Genomic DNA, 20,517 nt, shown 5'->3' with positions numbered 1-20,517 from the left:
CCCAGTATCTGCAAAGGAATACCGAGATCTCAAGAACTTCGCTCTCCACCCCGCTCCACCTCACCCCACGCTCCCCCAATCCCCAAATCCTTACCCTTGTGCTTTGCACACATTCCTGCCGCTAGGACTGAGCTCCTGGCTGCGACTCAGAGTCGCCAAAGAGAGCAGGGCAGCCCAGAGGCAGCACCCAGTGCCCGGATCCATTGTTGGGACAGCCCGTCTCAGCATCCCTCACACAGACAGACTGGGGTAAAGGGCTGGGGGAGACAGTCAGCCGTTAGCCATCCACCAGCCCTCCTCAGACGGTTGAGCTTGTGGACACACAGTCCGCTGTCATCCCGCAAGGAACGCGCAGTGATTCCCGATCCAGTGGCTTCAGTCTGCGAGCATCCCTCAAACTGTAATCCCAGATAAATATTTTTTAAAATCCCAAAAAAAGAATCCACGGTGAGTGAATATCAGAAGATTTGTGCCTTTCCTGCAATTTCGATCTACTTCCACCTCTCCATACTTGAAATCCTTGTGAGAAAAAAAAGCTCCAAACTCGTTATGACTGATATTCTTTTGGAAGGAGGGAGAGTTTTGTTTAAATTATCCCAGTGCCGTCAGCTCGCCAGGGTTGGCTGCAGGTCGCCCTTCCATCCTTTATCCAGCGAGTAAATAATTTCCACGCACTCCCAGAACCGCATAAAGTTGCCCACTTATTTTCCTCCCCTCGCCTGTGTCCTGGCCGCGGAATTTTGGCAGCTACGGCAAAGTCGGGAGGGCAATTCCAGCGGGGAGGGTGGGTGGAGAGGGGGTGTCTTAGGAAGATAAATTCCTGATTCGTTACCGTATTTCTTGCTCCGGACTTGAAGAGAGGCGGAGGATCATTCGCTGGCGCGCGCGCACACACACACTGACTCAATGCAGGATAGTTTTTTTTTCTCTCTCCCTCTGCCTTAAGTTTTATAAATTCTCTCCTCGACGTGACCTCCTCGAGTTCCTTCTGTCAGGCCAATTCCCAGAGGTGTTCAGGAATGGGCTGCTCTTTACACACAATCCAGACCTGTGAGTATGAACGGAAAATGTAGCCGAAGCCTGCAGTTTAACGCAGCCCGCCGCAAAATGCGGGCCCAAATTCAGAGAATTCCGAAAAGACCCCCCCCCCCCAAAAAAAAACAGATTACTATACATTTGGAATAAAGATAAAAACCAATGCAGAAAAGATGTTACAGAATTTTTCCCGGTCTCTCTGGCTCAGCTCAGTGCAATTCGTTAGTAACGTAAACTTTCAGGCTCTTAATTATATTTAGTCGCAAACATCTTACCGCCAAATATATAACACCACCAATATCCCATCGGTCTGCTGTGGAAAAGATTCAACTATGTTTGAAGTGCCTAAACGCAGAAGGAAACATTTGCCGCCTGTTTACCAATGTGGTGGGATTACACAATAAAGAAGAGGTGTACTAGAAAATTTGAAAAAAGGTATTGCAGTTACTGAACACCTTAAACAAAAATAGAAAGTGCAGGAAACACTCAGTGGGTTAGGTCTCAACTGCGGAAAGAGTAACAGTGTTACGCAATATTGTTGACCTGAAATGTTAACTTTCTCACAACACAGAATCTGCCTGGGCTTCTGTGTATGTGCACCAGTGTCCTTGATGAATGTATATACTATTAGCAGACAATGATGTGAATGTTGCCTAGAATCTGGGCTTCACTTGTGTGCTAATTACATAACACACGTGTTATTAATTTCCATTTAGATGCCCTGAAAGATTCATTAAATTGGGCCTAAACTCAGAAATGACAATGAAAATAACCCCCACCACCTATCATGCAAGCAACAATAGAGTCCCCAAAGACCATGATCCACAGTCCATTAAAAACTACTGTCCATTCCAACACCTTGACATCTGACAGTCTCTCTCTCTCTCTCTCTCTCTCCCTCCCTCCCTCACTCCCTCTCTCTCTCTCTCTCTCTCTCTCTCTCTCTCACTCATATTGCTCCTGCCATTGCGAGAGGGGAGGGAGTTCAACAGCTCACTTTCTAATGCCACGGAGAAATGCCATTAAGCAAGGGGTCCACGGATTCCAGGCTGGGAATCCCTGCATGAAGAGCGAGTGTGGGATGTTCAGCCAACAGGTGCATGAAGGGCTCACGGTCATTGTGTCATTGCTACACGGATAGCTGGGAAACACAATAGTCTCAGGGTGGCCACAGGAACATAGAAATATAGGAAATGGGTGCAGGAGGTGCCATTCAGCCCTTAGGAACCTCTGCTAAGGTCCCGACTGGTCAGTGCCAAGCATTCAAGTTTTGGTGCTCCAATTCCCCGGAGAATGGTTAGCTGCCACTGTCCCTTTAAGACTCAGACTGCCAGTTATTGCCTGCTACATTCCATCATGGAGTATCTATACTTAAAGACCTCATGCTGAGCACTCAGTGCTTAATCGTAAGAGTTTTATGACTGTTTGGGGTTTTATCTTCGGATTTCCATAAGATATAGGAGCAGAATTGGGCCATTCAGCCCTTTGAGTCTGCTCCACCATTGCATTGTGGCTGATGCCAGATCCCACGCAACCCCATACATCTATCTTCTCACCATATCCTTTGATGCCCTGACCGATCAGGAAATGATCAACTTCTGCCTTTAATATATGCATTGACTTGGCCTTCACTGCAGTCTGTGGCAGAGCATTCCACAGATTTACTACTCTCTGGCTAAAAAAATTCTGCCTTACCTCTGCTCTAACTGGTCACCCCCAAATTTGAGGCTTTGCCATATAATTCTGGATACACCCACCATAGGAAACATCCTCTCCACATCCACCCTTTTGAGTCCTTTCAACATTTGGTAGGTTTCATTGAGACCCCCCTGCATTCTTCTAAATTCCAATGGTACAAGCCCAAAGCTGCCAAATGCTCCTCCTATATTAACCCCATCATTCCCAGAATCATCCTCGTGAACCTCCTCTGGACTCTCTCCAATGACAACACATCCTTTCAGAGATATGGGGCCCGAAACTGTTGACAACACTCCAAGTGTGGCCTGATTAGTGTCTTATAATGATTCAGCATTATCTCCTTCATTTTATATTCTATTCCCCGAGAATTAACTGCCAACATTGCATTTGTCTTCTTTACCACAAGCTCAACCTGTAAATTAACCTTCCAGGAGTCTTACACCAGGACTTTTAAGTCCCTCTGCACCTTTTAATATTTGAACCTTCCCCCAATTGAATAATAGTCCGCACTATTGTTCCTTTTATCAAAAAGCATTGTCACAAATTTCCCAACATTGTATTCCATCTGCCACTTTTTGCCCATTCTTCCAATTTGTCTAGGTCCTGCTACAATCACACTGCTTCCTCAGCACTACCTGTCCCTCCACCTGTTTTCATATCATCTGCAAATTTTGTCACAAAGCCGTCAATTCCATTATACAAATCATTGACAAACAATGTGAAAAGCAGCAGTCCCAATACTGACCCCTGAGGAGCACCACTAGTCACTGACAAGCCACACAAGAGACTGATAAATAAGATATGGATACATGGAGTCGGAGGAAGTGTATTGGCATGGACAGTAGATTGGTTAACCGATAGAAAGCAGAGAGTTGGTATAAATGGGTGTTTCTCCAGTTGGCTGTCGGTGGTGAGTGGTGTGCTGCAGAGGTCAGTGCTGGGCCCGCAGCTGTTTACCAGTTACATTGATGATTTAGAAGAGGGGACTGAGAGTAGCATAGGAAAATTTGTTGATGACACTAAACTGAGTGGAAAAGCAAATTGTACCGAGAATGTGGAGAGTCTGCAGAGGGATACAGGTAGGTTAAGCGAGTGGGCCATGATCTGGCAGATGGAATACAATGTTGGTAAATACAAGATCATCCACTTTGGAAGGAATAATAGAAGAGCAGATTATTATTTAAATGGTGAAAGATTGCAGCATGCTGTTGTGCAAAGGGACTTGGGAGTGCTTGTTCATGAATCGCAAAAAGTTGGCTTGCAGATACAACAGGTTATTAAGAAGGCAAATGGAATGTTGGCCTTCATTGCTAGAGGGATTGAATTCAAGAGCAGGGAGGACATGCTGCAGCTATACAGGGTACTGGTGAGGCCACACCTGGAGTACTGTGTGCTGTTCTGGTCTCCATACTTGAGGAAGGATATACTGGCTTTGGACGCAGTGCAGAGGAGGTTCACCAGGCTGATTCCAGGGATGAGGAGATTAACCTATGAGGAGAGATTGAGCCCCCTGGCATTATACTCTCTAGAGTTCAGAAGAATGAGAGGGGATTTTATAGAAACATACAAAATTTTGAAAGGGATAGATAAGATAGAAGTTAAAAAGTTGTTTCCATTAGTAGGTGAGTCTAGAACTAGGGAACATTGCCTCAAGACTCAGGGGAGAAGATTTAGGATGGAGATGAGGAGAAACGGTTTTTCCCAGAGAGTGGTGAATCTGTGGAATCCACTGCCCAGGGAAGCAGTTGAGGCTTCTTCACTAAATGTATTTAAGAAACAGTTAGATAGGTTTTGACATAGTAAAGGAATTAATGGTTATGGAGAAAAGGCAGGTAGATGGAGCTGACTTTACGGACAGATGAGCCATGATCTTATTGAATGGTGGGGCAGGCTCGATGGGCTGGATGGCCTACTCCTGCTCTTATTTCGTATGTTCTTATGACAGCCAATGAGAAAAGGCGCTTTTTATTCCCACTGGCTGCCTCATGGCTGTCAGCCATTCCACTGTCTATACCTGTATCTTTTCTGTAACGCCGTATGATTTTATCTTGTTAAGCAGCCTTATGTGTGGAACCTTATCAAAGGCCTTCTGAAAATCCAAGTAAATGACATCCACTGCCTCTCCTCTGTCCACACTGCTTGTTACTTCCTCAAAGAACTCAAACAGATTTGTCAGGCAAGATTTCCCTTTACAGAAACCATGCTGACTTTGATTTATTTTATCAATAGCCTCCAAGTACCTTGAAACCTCATCCTTAATAATAGACTCCAACACTTTCCCAATCACTGAGGTTAGACTAACTGGCCTATAATTTCCTTTATTTTACCTTCCTCCCCTCATAAAAAGTGAAGTGACATTTGCAATCTTCCAGTCCTCCAGGACCATGCCAGAATCAAGCGATTCTTGAAAGATCATGTCCAATGCATCCATTATCTCTTCAGCAACCTCTCTCTGGACTCTGGGATGTCGTCCATCTGACCCAGGGGACTTAACACCTTTGAGGTCGCTGAGTACTTTAATTTATGTTGTCTTGTTTATTCCAAGACTGAGTCAATCCTAAGCCTGACTCTGCACTTGCGTTCATCACTGTCTATAGCTCTCTCATTACAACCTCTCCTCCATTCATTCAGATCATGGCTGAATATCTACCTTAGTACAATATTCCACCTTCCTCCTCAACTCTTGAACAGTCATGAGTCAGGAGTTGAAGGAATGCAATATATCTACCTCCTTCTTGAACGTTTTTAATGACTTGGCCGCCATTGACTTTTGTGGAGGAGTATTCCATCCTAGAGCCTCTTCCTTTACTAGTCTGGGATGGAAATTATCAGGAGGTGGAAATGCATCGGCCTTTATTTCTTTACTAACACTGATTTCCTTCAGTTCTTCCCTTTCAATAAACCCTTTAGAAAAGGCTATCATGGAGGAAACAAAATGTGTGAGAGTAGGGTGGGTGAGTAAGGAGGATAAGAATTTAGTAATCTCCAGTGCGTCCAGGGTCTTCACCCAAACAATAGTCCACCCAAATCAGGACCTGTGTAGCAAGAGGCCTTGTACCACAACAAGGTGAGAGTGATCCAGAAATCACAATGAATTGTATTAAAAAGCTGTGACAAGTAAAGTAGCTTTGAAAACTGAGGCTGGCTAATTCTGAGAGGCAGACGTGATAGTAAATGTGGAGACCTTAACTGACATCTCAAGGCCAATCTCACTATGATGTTCTCCAAATATTTTTAGGCTTCTCCAGGAAGGTCATAGATTGCACCGAGATGTTCCAAATTACATCTGAAAGGTTAGAAGAGTGTAGTGCATCATGCGTGACAATTGCTGCTAGTAAATGTCACTGTGAGGAAAATTGCATATGGAAGTAGAGATTAATTTTCTAATGGGATCACCTAGAAATAATTGCTAACATGACCTATGCAAGATTAAATCACTTGTATGTCCAATTTGCACTCAAAAGGTGTACACAAATTTCTAGCCTTGTACATGAGGATAGTATTTATTCTTGTTTACAATCTGCTCTAGAGACCAGGTCCTTGATCCCAATCCTACTCATTCCACCACTGTTTCACCTTCATTCCTTAATCCAAGAGACATATTCATGAACGTGTGTAAAACTTACCTACTTACTCCTCATTACACCACTGGTATTTAGGGCAGCAATGAAGGTGCTCCATCTCTAATGGTGTTCAGGGCTTCCTTTATCATTTCAGTAGCTTCCTCTTGGTTTTCACTTCTATCAGTCGTGCAAGCCCTGGAGGACTGGTGGCCACTCTTATTCTGGCCGCTAACTTTTGACCTGTTTGGCATGGGTGACCCTACCAAGAGCCAAAGTATAAAGCCCTGACTCCAGCCAGTATAGCTCTCCGAGTCATTGAGGCACACAAGCCTCCAAAACACAACAATGTTGTGGTCCTCTTGGAGGGTATATAATACACAATTTTCTTTATTAGTTCCAGGTTAATCTTCCTTGACCACATCGTATCAGTCCCATTCTCCTTTGACAAAGCCATTCACTACTCCAGGGACACCACATAGATATAGCCCAGTCATCTATCGTCCATTATGAATTGTCTTGATAAAACCCTTTATCTTGCCCCTTATTGTCCAAATGCAATAGCCCCAGTGTTCCATCTTCAAATTGCATTACGTCTCTCTATCTCTCTCATTATTAAGATCATTCTTAACCCTTATTACCTCTTTGTTCAGAGTTTTATGCGTCATATTAAATATGCCTTTTGCTCCATGTCAATTGTCCGATTTTCTCAGATCAGTCTCTAGTATTGTTTTCCTACACTAAATTCAATAGACTATCAGTGGCCACTTTATTAGTTATCTCCTGTACCCAATAAAGTGGCTACTGAGAGTATATACAGTATATGGTCTTCTGCTGCCATTACCCATTCACTTCAAGGATCAACACGTTGTGCATTCAGTGATGCTCTTCTGCACACCACTGTTTTAAAGTGTTGTTATTTGAGTTAATGTCTCGTTCCTCTTAGCTTGAACCAGTCTGGAAACTCTCCTCTGACCTCTCTCATTAACAAGGCAGCTTTTGCCCACAGAGCTGCTGCTCACTGGATTTCTTTTTTGTTTTTCATACCATTCTTTGTAAACTCTAAGGACTGTTGCTGCCGCATGATTAGCTGATTAAAAATTTGCATTAACGAGCAGGTGTACAGGTGCACATGCAAATAATCAATACCGTTGTGAGCTAGCATACATTCCCAAGTCCTACTCTCTGTAAATCCAAATGACATTTAAAACTATTATTTCTCACATCCTAATTTTTGGGGAGAACTAAACAAAAATTGTGTAGCATCGGCGCACATGTTTGGTTGTCACTGACTCAGTGGACTGATGAGGCCCTGTTCAGTTTTGTATCTCTCTAATACAACTCACCTCATCACTCACCCATTTTGCCCAATGCCAGGTTAATTATGCAACATCTTGATGTTGAAAGTTATCACCAATGTTTTCATTATTCCTCAGTATGTCTGTAAACCCCTCCAGTCCTATACCACTTTGAACAGTCAGTGTTCATGCAGTTCTGGGCTTTAGACCATTCCTAGTTTTAATTGTTTTTCTGACAATGATATGCTTTTGGTTAGCAAGGTCCTAAGTCCTAAACTTTCTGTCCCTTTGCCTCACTTTCCTTCTTTAAAATGCTACTTATAACCTCCCCTTTGTCAGAATTTTCAGGCTGTTTTTCTAATATCTACTTACATGAGTTGTTATGATTTTTTTTCTTGTTTGATAAGACTGTAAGATATAGGAGTGGAATTAGGCCATTTGGCCCCTCCGCTCTGCTCTGCCATTTCATCATGGATGATCCATCTCCCCTTCAGCTCCAATCTTCTGGCTTCTCCCCGCAACCCTTCATGCCCTAATTGATCAAGAATCTATTAACCTCTGCCTAATATATACATAAAGACCTGCCCCCCAGAGCTGTACGTGGCAATGGGTTCCACAGATTCACCACTCTCTAGCTAAAGAAATTCCTCCTCATTTCTGTTCTAAATAGATGAAAACTCTATTCTGAGGCTGTGCCTTCTGTTCCTAGACCCCCCCACCATAGGAGGAAATCCTTTCCAGATCCACTCTCTTCAGGCCTTTCAGCACAGTCTCAATGATATTCCCCCCACCCCATTCTTATGAATTGAGTGAGTACCGGCCCAGAGCTATCAAACTCTCCTCTTATGATAAGCCTTTCAAACCCAGAGCCATTTTCGTGAACCTCCTTTAACCATATAATCATATAACAATTACAGCACAGAAACAGGCCATCGCAGCCCTTCCAGTCCGTGCCGAATGCTTACTCTCACCTAGTCCCACTGACCCGCACTCAGCCCATAACCCTCCATTCCTTTCCTGTCCATATACCTATCCTTTGAACCCTCTTCAACAGCAGCACATCCATTCGTAGTTAAGGGGCTCAAAACTGCTCACAATACTCCAAGTGAGGCTTCATCAGTGCTTTATAAAGCCTCAACAATACAATTGTGCTTTTATGTTCTAGTACTCTTAAAATGAATGCTAATGGTGCACTTACATTCCTCACCATTGACTCAAACTGCAAATTAACCTTTAAGGAATCTGCATGAGGACTCCCAAGTCCCTTTGCACAACAATTTTTTTAAAATTTTCTCTCCATGTAGAAAAAAGTATTTGCTTTTATTTCTTTTACCAAAGTCCATGACCACACACTTCCTGATACTGCATTCCATGTGCCACTTCATACCCATTCTCCTAATCTGTCTAAGTCCTTCTGCAGCCTCTTTGCATCCTCAACACTACCTGCCCCTCCACCTATCTTTGAATTGTCCACAAACTTGGACAAAGCTATTAATTTCATCATCCAAATCATTGACATATAATGTTAAAATAAGTGGTCCGAACACGGACCCCTGTAGAACAGTGCTAGTCGCCAGCAGCCAACCAGAAAAGGCTCCCTTTTCTGACAACACCACCATGAAACTTCTTGGGACTTTTTGCTTGATTGAAGGCATTATGTGAAAAATTACTTCTGTTGTCAAGTATATCAAATGGAACTTTTGGCAATGGGAGCTTGGATAATTTGTCAGCTATCCGCTGAAAGTTTGTTATCATTGTTATCAGTATCACATAATAAATCTTCGTATTTTGCCAATGTTAGAATCGGTTGCTTTTTATATTTTTATAAGGTATTAGTTGAATTAGTGCAAGACTAAAATTGTAATTTATACTGACATAATTTGTATTTTTAACTATCTATATCTTTAATAAACTCATGTATTTTTCACAGTATTTACTCAGAGAAAGCAGTATAGCAGTTACATACCCCATGTGCCATGATTGTGGAACCATTGACTGTTACCCCAAGTATAAAGGTGATAGCTTTTTCAAAAGTGCCATCTTTTTCATTGAATCTATTGAGTCAATATTAATCTCTGCTTTGCTTCTCAGCTCCTCACTTAGTCTTAAATGCTCCGTTCTTGGTGAAATATTTGTGAAGAATCAATGCATCAAAGTTTCTAGTTCATTCCTGAACTTCCAAAACAACCCATGGATCAAAAGTAATCAAGATTGGACACCAACAATTAGCATACTATTTTTAGCATTCAATATCAGACATTAAAATCTGTGTAATCTTATTATTCCTGAATCTGTCTGAAAGTTCAGCACCCTTATGATATTACTTCCTTAGAGTTGTTTCAGTAGAAGTTTTGGATGTTTTTGCTTTGATGCAGTATTGCATCCAAACTATTTGCTATTGTGTTTAACTCGCTCAGAATGTGTCAAAGATCATAGATTCACAGGTGTACGGGTCAGAAGTTTCTTGATGAGCAAACAAAAATCAGACAGAACAAAGTGTCAAAGATCAGATCCAAAGGGATAGAACATTAGTTTCAAGGATTGCTGTGGAGTTTTAATTGCTAGATGACTGAAGCCATTTTGGCTAAGGAGACATTAAAGGAAAAGGTGATTGATAGCAGCAATGATAAAGGGGTTCTCAAGAAAATAGATATTTCAGACAATGGTGGCTTATGGAAGGCAGCAGAAGTTTCCAAGGTGGATATCGAGACTACGTTTGATCCTGGTGGTTTGCGATCCAGAGGTTCTTCGGAAGTCAAGAACAAGGCATAAAACCTGTTGGTTGTGGCTGTTTATTAAGTGTTATAAAGATGAATGACATCTATAACCAACTATAATACAATTGCTGAAAACATCACTAGACAATTAAATGCACAGCATTGTGCAAAAGTCTTGGGCACACAGATATAGCTAGAGTGCCACAGACCTTTGCACAGTACTGTAGTAATTTTATGTATCGCACGGTTCTGCAGCCACAAAAAAAAATCTATTGTGGGTACCCTGTATATAGTTAGGGTGCCTAAGTCATTTGCACAGTACTGTATTATTTGTCAAGGTGGAGTGGAGAGCAAGTTTTTTAAATCTGGTGGGAGCAAAGAATATTGGGAATGATGAAGGTGGAGTGCCTTGGCAGGGGTGTGGGATAGGTGGCAGAGAAGGTGTGCCAGGGCTGGGAGATGGCACAGGTACAGACACACCCTGCCCTAAGACACCAGGCAAGATAATTTGATTCCAAACAATTGGCTTACTGATCTTTACAGAATACGTCTCTAGTGCTTTCCGCTCGTTCCCTCACTCTTCCGATTTTCCCAGCTATGATTCCCCTCTCCCTGCCACCTTCCCATTCTCTGCCCACAATAGATTTTTTTTGTGGTAGCAGAACAGTGCAATACACAAGATTACTACAGTACTGTGCAGTAGTCTTTGGCACTCTAGCTATATCTGTGTGCCCAAGATTTTTGCACAGTACTGTATATCAGTAATTATATAAAAACTCAAGCAAGCTTAGGAGCAGTTAAACTATAACAAATTTGTATTCTAATCCAACAACTATAGTAATTACTTAATTGAACATGACCTCACAAACCCACACATTTACTTCTTGGAAGGTCGAGGAAGGAAGATGCATGGGGATGCCACCACCAATGAACCACACCAGCCAAGGCATTTGATAAGATGTTTTGAGAGATGAGTTCACAAGTTAAAATCAATTAGGATTAAGAGTCCTGAAATCAGCCTGATGTCTTTCTCTCAGACCTCTTCTATAACTAGAATGATTCCATTGTTGTCTGGCAGGCAAAATTTACCAACAGTCCTTAAGACATGTTTTCCATTTCTAAGAACCCTTTCTAAGCAGCATCCTCTAAGACTCTGTGTGGTTTCTTTGTTAAAATAAAGTAGAATTAATTTATGGACATGGACAGAAAGCTTTATTGAGTGGAAAATACCAGATATTGTTGCTAGATCCTGTTCTGGTACATTAGACATGCACAGTCAATACAAAGTGATTAACTATTCAGATAGTGGTTCGCTCTTGAAAATGGAAGGAGACATCAACATTTTAAATCAAGAATGTGACATGTTTGCATTACTAATTAGTGGCAAATGAGATTAAATAAAGGATGTATGCAATCATTTGGTGAATTGAAAATGAGAAAGAAATGATAGAGGAAAAGTTGAGAGGGAAGACTATAGATTTTACTTTCACCCACTGCATGAACTGCGAAGCAACAATAAACAAAGATAGTACCTGGGTGGTTCGGTGGAGATACGTTTCCACCAAAGGAGGTGTAAAGCATTCTTTCCCTCCACTAGACTGCAGGTCACCCCTGGGCAAGGTGTAGCACCTGCTTAGCCACCCAATCAAGGTCACATGAAGCGGCAGAAGTAGGTGATGGATGATCGTATGAGCAACTGGTGCACATTACAAGTCCTGGCTATGTGACCATTGACACCAGGTAGACAATCCTTAAAGAGTATTGTTATTGTTTGGGAGGGTGGGTGGGGATCACCCATCTTGTAATGGCACTGCCCAGAAGAAGGCAATGGCAAAGCAAAAATAATGATGGTCATGGAAAGACCAAGATCACCCACATCATACGAATACAATTCCTCATCAAATTTTCGGTTTGGTAGATGAAATCACTCTAAAGCTACATGTACCTCAACGAGAGTGTTATCACCAGCTCAAGCAGGCTGTACAGAGAGGGTAATCCATGCCACTTTTTCAAGTTAGTAAAAACAGCGAAGAGCTTGTGTAATCTTCAAAAAAGAGAGAGATCTTCATGTAAATCCAAAGTATTTACTGGAACCTAAAGGTACACTGGAATCAAAGCCTTTAGATACACCAGAGGATAAGCTAATAGATCTGTCATTCTCTGCTCAGATAGATCCCTGTCCAGTACAGTCTCCATACTTAGTTAAAGTACTATGCCTTAGCCTCTGCCACACTCACTTGTTGCAGACACAGGAAACATGGAAAGCTTCAACTGCAGGGAGCTTCAGTATCAATTATATTTAAAAAGATGGCCAATAAATATGAGAAAATCTGCAGGTCCTGGAAATCCAAAGCAACACGAACAAAATGCTGGAGGTAGCATCTATGGAAAAGAGTTAACAGTCAACATTCTGGTCCGAGACCCTTCATCAGGACTGGAAATGAAGGGGGAAGGAGTCAGACTAAGAAGATGAGAGGAAGAAGTACAAGGTGGTAGGTGATAGGTGAACCTGGGAGAAGAAAGGGGTGAAGTAAAGAGCTGGGAAGTTGAGATAATGGGCTGGAGAACAAGGAATCTGATGGGAGAGGGTAGGAGACCATGGAAGAAAGGGAACAGGCAGGAATAGCAGAGGAAGGTGATGGACAAGTTAGGAAATGAGGTGAGAGAGGGGAACAGGAATGGGGAATGATGAAGGTAGGGGGCAATTACTGGAAGTTTGAGAAATCGATATTCAAGCCATGAAGTTGAAGGCTGCCCAGATGGAATATAAGGTGCTTCTCCTCCAACCAGAGTGTGGCTTCATCGTGCAGTATAGGAGGCCATGGATTGACATGTTGGAATGGGAATGGGAAGTAGAATTGAAATGAGTGGCCACTGGGAAATCTCGCTTCTTGTGATGGACAGAGCAAAGGTGCTCGACAAAGCGGTATCCCAATCTATGTCGTGTTTCATCGATATACAGGAGACCACACCAAGAGCAGATGATTCCAACTGACTCACAGGTGGAATGTTGCCTCATCTGGAAGGACTGTTTGGGACCTTGAAGGGAGGAGAAATAGGGGCAGATGTGGCAATTGTTCTGCTTGCAAGGGTAAGTGCCAGGAGGGTAATCAGTGGGGAAGAATGAGTGGACATGGGAGTCACATAGGGAGCGATCCCTGCAGAAAGCAGTAAATGGGGAGAGAGAAAGATGTGTTTGGTGGTGGGATCCTGTTGGAAATGGCGGAAGTTATGGAGCATTATACTATGTGCTGGATGCAGAGGCTAGTGGGGTGGTAGGTGAGGACAAGAGGAACCCTGTCCTGATGCGGTGGCAAGAGGATGGGGTAAGAGCAGATGTGCATGAAATGGAAGAGATACAGATGAGGGCAGCATTGATGGTGGAGGAAGGGTGACTCCTTTCTTTGAGGAAGGAGGACATCATTGCTCTGCAATGAAAAGCCTCATGCTAAGAGCAGATGCAGTGGAGATGGAGGAACTGAGAGAAGGAATGGCATTTTTACAAGTGACAGAGTGGGAAGAATTATAATCTAGTTAGCTGTGAGAGCCAGTGGGTTCACAAAAGCTATCAGAAGATAGAGACAGAAAGATCGAGGATGGAAAGAGAGGTGTCGGAAATCGGCCGAGTAAATTTGAGGCCAGAGTCAAAGGTGGAGACAAAGTCAATGAAAGCACCTCTGCAGTTGTCGATTTTAGCAGCGTAGGAAGAGTGGGAGAGTGATGCCAGAGTAGGCTTGGAACATGCATTGTTCCGTGTAGTCGACAACAAGGCAGCCATAGCTGGGTCCCATGCGGGTGCACATGGCTACACCTGGGGTTTGAAGGAGCTGAAGGAGAAATTGTTGAGGGTGAGGACCAGTTCTGCCAGATGGAGGAGAGCGGCAGTAGAGAGGAAACATGAGGAAATCTGTAGATGCTGGAAATTCAAGCAACACACACAAAATGCTGGTGGAACACAGCAGGCCAGGCAGCATCTATAAGGAGAAGCACTGTCGACGTTTTGTTCCGAGACCCTTCGTCGGGACTAACTGAAAGGAAAGATAGTAAGAGATTTGAAAGTAGTGGGGGGAGGGGGAAATGCGAAGTGATAGGAGAAGACCGGAGGGGGTGGGATGAAGCTAAGAGCTGGAAAGGTGATTGGCGAAAGTGATACAGAGCTGGAGAAGGGAAAGATCATGGGACAGGAGGCCTCAGGAGAAAGAAAGGAGGGGGGAGCACCAGAGGGAGATGGAGAACAGGCAAACAACTAAATATGTCAGGGATGGGGTAAGAAGGGGAGGAGGGGCATTAACGGAAGTTAGAGAAGTCAATGTTCATGCCATCAGGTTGGAGGCTACCCAGCCAGTATATAAGGTGTTGTTCCTCCAACCTGAGTTTGGATTCATTTTGACAGTAGAGGAGGCCATGGATAGACATATCAGAATGGGAATGGGACATGGAATTAAAATGTGTGGCCACTGGGAGATCCTGCTTTCTCTGGCGGACAGAGCGTAGGTGTTCAGCGAAACGGTCTCCCAGTCTGCGTCGGGTCTCACCAATATATAAAAGGCCACACCGGGAGCACCGGATGCAGTATACCACACCAGCCGACTCACAGGTGAAGTGTCACCTCACCTGGAAGGACTGTCTGGGGTCCTGAATGGTGGTGAGGGAGGAGGTGTAAGGGCAGGTGTAGCACTTGTTCCGCTTCCAAGGATAAGTGCCAGGAGGGAGATCGGTGGGAAGGGATGGGGGGGGATGAGTGGACAAGGGGGTGGCGTAGGGAGCAATCCCTGCGGAAAGCAGAAAACGGGGGGGAGGGAAAGATGTGCTTGGTAGTGGGATCCCGTTGGAGGTGGCCGAAGTTACGGAGAATTATACATTGGACCTGGTGGGGTGGTAGGTGAGGACAAGGGGAACCCTATCCCAAGTGGGGTGGCGAGTGGATGGGGTGAGGGCAGATGTGCGGGAAATAGGAGAGATGCGTTTGAGAGCAGAGTTGATGGTGGACGAAGGGAAGCCCCTTTGTTTAAAAAAGGAAGGCATCTCCTTCATCCTGGAATGAAAAGCCTCATCCTGAGAGCAGAAGCGGTGGAGTCGGAGGAATTGTGAGAAGGGAATAGCATTTTTTGCAAGAGACAGTGAGGGAAGAGGAATAGTCCAGATAGCTGTGAGAGTCTGTAGGCTTATAGTAGATATCAGTAGATAGGCCATCTCCAGAGATGGAGACAGAAAGATCAAGAAAGGGGAGGGAGGTGTCAGAAATGGACCAGGTAAATTTGAGGGCAGGGTGAAAGTTGGAGGCAAAGTTAATGAAGTCAACGAGCTCAGCATGCGTGCGGGAGGCAGTGCCAATGCAGTCATCGATGTAGCGAAGGAAAAGAGGGGGACAGATACTCGTATAGACTTGGAACATGGACTGTTCCACAAAGCCAACAAAAAGGCAGGCATAACTGGGACCCATCTGGGTGCCCATGGCTACACCCTTGGTTTGGGGGGGAGAAATTATTGAGAGTAAGAACTAATTCCGCTAGATGGAGGAGAGTGGTGGTAGAAGGGAATTGGTTAGGTCTGATATCCAAAAAGAAGCGAAGAGCTTCGAGACCGTCCGAGTGGGGGGTGGAGGTATATAGGGACTGGACGTCCATGGTGAAAATAAGGTGGTGGGGGCCAGGGAACTTAAAGTCATAGAAAAAATTCAAAGCATGAGAAGTGTCACGAACATAGGTGGGAAGAGATTGAACAAGGGGGGATAAGACAGTGTCAAGGCATGCAGAAATGTGTTCAGTGGGGCAGAAGCAAGCTGAGACAATAGGTCTACCTGGACAGGCAGGTTTGTGGATCTTGGGTAGGAGGTAGAAACGAGAAGTGCGGGGTGTGGGAACTATGAGTTTGGTGACAGTGGATGGGAGATCCCCAGAGCTGATAAGGTTGGTGATGGTATAGGAGACAATGGCCTGGTGCTCCTTAGTGGAGTCATGATCAAGGGGTAAATAAGAGGAGATATCAGAGAGTTGGCGCTGTGCCTCGGCCAGGTAGAGGTCAGTACGCCAGACAACAACAGCTCCCCCCTTATCAGCAGGTTGCATTTCCCCCTCCCCCGACTGCGTTCAAATCTCTTACTATCTTTCCTTTCAGTTAGTCCTGACGAAGGGTCTCGGCCTGAAACGTCGACAGTGCTTCTCCTTATAGATGCTGCCTGGCCTGCTGCGTTCCACCAGTATTTTGTGTGTGTTGACAGTAGAGAGGAACTGGTCGAGTCTGTTGTCCAGAAAGAAGCGGAGAGCCTTAAGAACTTCCTGTTGGGAATATATTGTTAAATGCTCCAGCAATGAAAAATGCCTACTAACTCAGGAATATTTCAGGAATGGTTCACCTGACTTGCGGCTGCTGCTGGTTCCAGAGAGACTGTGAACGCAGCAGATCTGTCAGTTTACATTAATTACAAGAGATCACGGTATTCAACTACCACATGCAGCTTTGATGGTCATTTGTCCATCAACTCTTATATCAGGGTCCCCATCACCTTTTGGGTCAGTTATGGGTCAGTCTGGCCTTCCATATATATTATGGCTTGTTTCTTTTAAATGTTATGTCTAGGTTAATGCTAATGATAGTTCCCATACATCAGATGATATTTTGTTCCATTTAATAGCAAGTGTACTAATGAATTAAGATCTTCTACATCTCCTAAGGGGTATTGCTTCACTTCGCTGAAGATCCATAAGATATAGGAGCAGAATTAGCCCATTTGGCCCATCGAGTCTGCTCTGCCATTTCATCATGGCTGATCCATTTTCCATCTTAGCCCCAACCTCCTGTCTTCTCCCCGTATCCTTTCATGCCCTGGGTAATCAAGGATCTATCAAGCTTTGCCTTCAATACTCCCAATGATTGGCCTCCACAGCTGCCTGTGGTAACAAATGCCACAGATTCATCACTCTCTGGCTAAAGAAATTCATCCTCTTCTCCTTTCTAAATGGATGTCCCTCTATCCTGAGGCTATGCCCTCTGGACCTGGATGCCTCCAGCATAGGAAACATCCTCTCCACATCCACTCTATTGAAGCCTTTCAAAATTTAATAGGTTTCAATGAGATTCCTTCACAATTTTCAGAATTCTAGTGAGTACAGGCCTAGAGCCATCAAACACTCCTCATATTGTAACCCCTTCATTCCCAAAATCATTGTAGTGAACCCTCGCAATGTCAGCACATCTTTTCTTAGATAAGGGGTACAATGCTCCGTGAGGCTTTATCAGTGCTTTATAAAGTCTCAACATTACATCCTTGCTTTTATATTCCAGTCCTCTTGAAATGAACACTAACATTGCATTTGCCTTCCTCACCACGGACTCAAACTGTAAATTAACCTTCAGAGAATCATGCACGAGGACTCCCAATTACATGGCTTATATCAGATAAGTCTTTGGAAATTGGCCGGGGCTTGTAATGCAGAATGAAACCCCGCACGGTTGTTCAGAAGTGGGTATGAAGCCAACTTTGTGCTGCCTGCCAATTACTATGATGCCAGGGTGGAAGCAGCATTAACCATATTATCGGACACTGCCTGGCTTGGCAGGGGACAACAACATGAGTGATTAGCACCATTTACAACAAGACTCAGATGTTCAAACACAGGCTGCATTTCTCACAGGGAAGGGACATCATGACTGAATGGTGGTGGTGTAATTCTGGGACTGTGATGACACTCCAAGATGAGGATGGTAAAGGCCCAAGTGCAGGAATACCTGAGACTAAAATCGAGACTGAGACTGAGATGAGAACAGGGTTCTTGACTAGATGCTAGATGAGAACCTGACAAGACTGGACAAGAATCCAAACAAGATGGAAATCCTAAACTCGATCACAGATTTATCCTGAGTTGAGCTGACAACTTGAGTTCAGGTGCTCTTTAAAGATCCAGATCTTGGTGCCGAAGCATAGCCACCAATTAGCAGAACCGGCCAGAATTTTAAAAGTGACCGCACCAGCTTTCCATATTCTTGAGAATCGGATTATCCGAACCCCGGTGGCTAGCGCAGTTGGGTGCGTACTGTAACTGGGACACAATCTGACCTGAGAGATGTTGAGAAAGAAATACATGGGAGAAAGAACTACATGGGAGAGAATGGGCTCCAGGATGTCCTGATGCAAACCCAGGACTCACACCACCAGGTTCAGGAACAGTTATGACCCCTCAACCATCAGGCTCCTGAACCAAAGGGATAACTTCACTTGCCCCATCATTGAAATGTTCCCACAATTGATGGACTGTCTTTCAAGGACTCTTAATCTCATGTTCTTGATGTTTATTGCTTATTTTTTATTATTATTATTATTATTATTATTATTATTGTTGTTGTTGTTGTTGTTGTTGTTGTTGTTGTTGTTATTATTTCTTTCTTTTTGTACTTGTGCAGATTGTTGTCTTCTACACTCTGGTTGAACAGCCAAATTGGTGCGGTCTTACATTGATTCTTTTATGGTTATTATTCTATTGTGGATTTGTTGAGTATGCGTACAAGAAAATGAATGTCAGGGCGATATCTGGTGACAAATATGTACTTTGATAATAAATTTACTTTGAATTTTGAGTGAAGTAAACGGACAAATAGCATTGTGGATGATGGGGAGGGGTGCAAGATATCTTCCATAGCAGCTCGCCAAAGGTAGGAGGAGCATGTAGTGGAGGCCATTGTGAAAGCCAGTCTTGGGGGACCTATAAATTTGATGCTGTACATTTCGATAGGTCCATGAATGGAATGGGTATGGAGAGCGGTGGTCCAGGAGTAGGTCGACGGGACTAGTCAGATTAAAAGTTCGACATGGACTAGATGGGCTGAAGAGCCTGTCTGCGTGCTGTTGTGTTCTGTGACTGTATGACCTGAGTACCACAAGAGGTTCAATAACTTTTACCTCAGGGATTAAGTTCCTGTGTCATGATTGGTGACATTTTGGCCTTGGAGACAAAAGTTTGTCGTAAACCCTAGAGAGTTATACAGCATTTGTTTATTTATTGAGATAAAGCACAGATGTGCGCCTTCTGGGTGCAGCCCCTTTGACATCCCTTGCTGGGCTCGCCGACTGCAGCGTGGCGGGAGACTGGAGCATCAGGACAGAACGGCACACTGATGTCAAAAATAAGCGACTCTGCAGACATTGACATCGAAGGAGCGAGCTCTTGGCCTCCCCTCTCGCTGTAGCAGGAGCGATACCTCTCTCTCCCTCATGAGAGAGCCTGTGGGATGTCGAAGTGCTGGGATGGATGGTGGTTTTGGGTGGGCTCCAGATCATGGTCTCTCTGGGAGCTTTGCTGTTGCTTGGTGTGTGTGGGGTGAACTGATGCTTTTGCTGCTGCTTGTGTGTAGGGAGGGGGAGGGAGGGCTTCGGGGTTCTAACCTTCCACTGTCATTCATTCTTTGGACTTTTTCTACTGTTTCGTGGATGTCTGCAAAAAGTAAACATTTCACGTTTATACCCCGTGTACTTTATTTGATATTAAATTGAACCATTGAATAGGCTTTTCCAGCCCTATCAGCTGCAGTGGCCAGCAATCCCCCAATTTAATCCTACGCTAAGCATCGAAAAGTCTTAACTTGAAATGCTGACTGTCTTTTACAGATGCTGCCTGACCTGCTGAGTTCCTATGGCATCTTATTTGTTGCTATGGAAACAGGCCGTTCGATTCACCGCTTCCAGGTTGTAATCGCATTTTATTCTCCCCATGTTCTCATCTACGACCCCCAGATTCTCAAACTCACTTACATACTGGAGATAATTTACAGAGGCCCCCCAGCCAACACACGTTTGGGATTTGGGAGGAAAATGGATCACCCAGAGGGAGAGTGTGCAAACTCTGCAGACACGGGATCTGAGGTCAGCTTCAAACTTGAGTCACCCGAGCTGAATCACTGTGTTGCACAACTGCATTGTGGACTTGCAGTCACGCTTCCAAAGGGAATGAAAACTCAGGCTGAGCCTCCAATGCTGTGTCGTCAGGCTTTTCCCTTTGGAGGAGGCATATTCGGGCTGCGCTCCCCCCGCCTCAGATGCAACTAGTCAACCGGAAGCAATATTTCAAGGAACACCTCTCCCAGATTTCCTGGCCAATAGTAATTCCTCACCCTGCCTAACTAAGTAAAAGGTATTAAAAGATCATTTTCACATTGATAATGGCAATAGCTTTGTCTGCATAAATTAACAGTTGCACTTCATACATAGGTGACTGC

General features: G+C 44.1%; 1 protein-coding gene across 1 annotated transcript in view; it reads right to left on the bottom strand.

Moving 5' to 3' along the window:
• Positions 1-874, bottom strand: part of scarf2 (scavenger receptor class F, member 2) — a 110,822-nt gene extending 109,948 nt beyond the window's left edge. Inside the window, exon 1 of the mRNA XM_073065722.1 lies at positions 95-874. Coding sequence (XP_072921823.1) covers positions 95-228 — 134 coding nt within the window. The 5' untranslated portion in view covers positions 229-874. The remainder of the gene's footprint in view (positions 1-94) is intronic.
• Between the last annotated feature and the right edge of the window lie 19,643 nt (positions 875-20,517).

Source organism: Hemitrygon akajei, chromosome 14, assembly GCF_048418815.1.
Source record: "Hemitrygon akajei chromosome 14, sHemAka1.3, whole genome shotgun sequence".
Lineage (NCBI taxonomy): Eukaryota > Metazoa > Chordata > Chondrichthyes > Myliobatiformes > Dasyatidae > Hemitrygon > Hemitrygon akajei.
The sequence above is the reverse complement of the archived record's forward strand: the minus strand, read 5'-3'. Positions and strand labels throughout refer to the sequence as shown.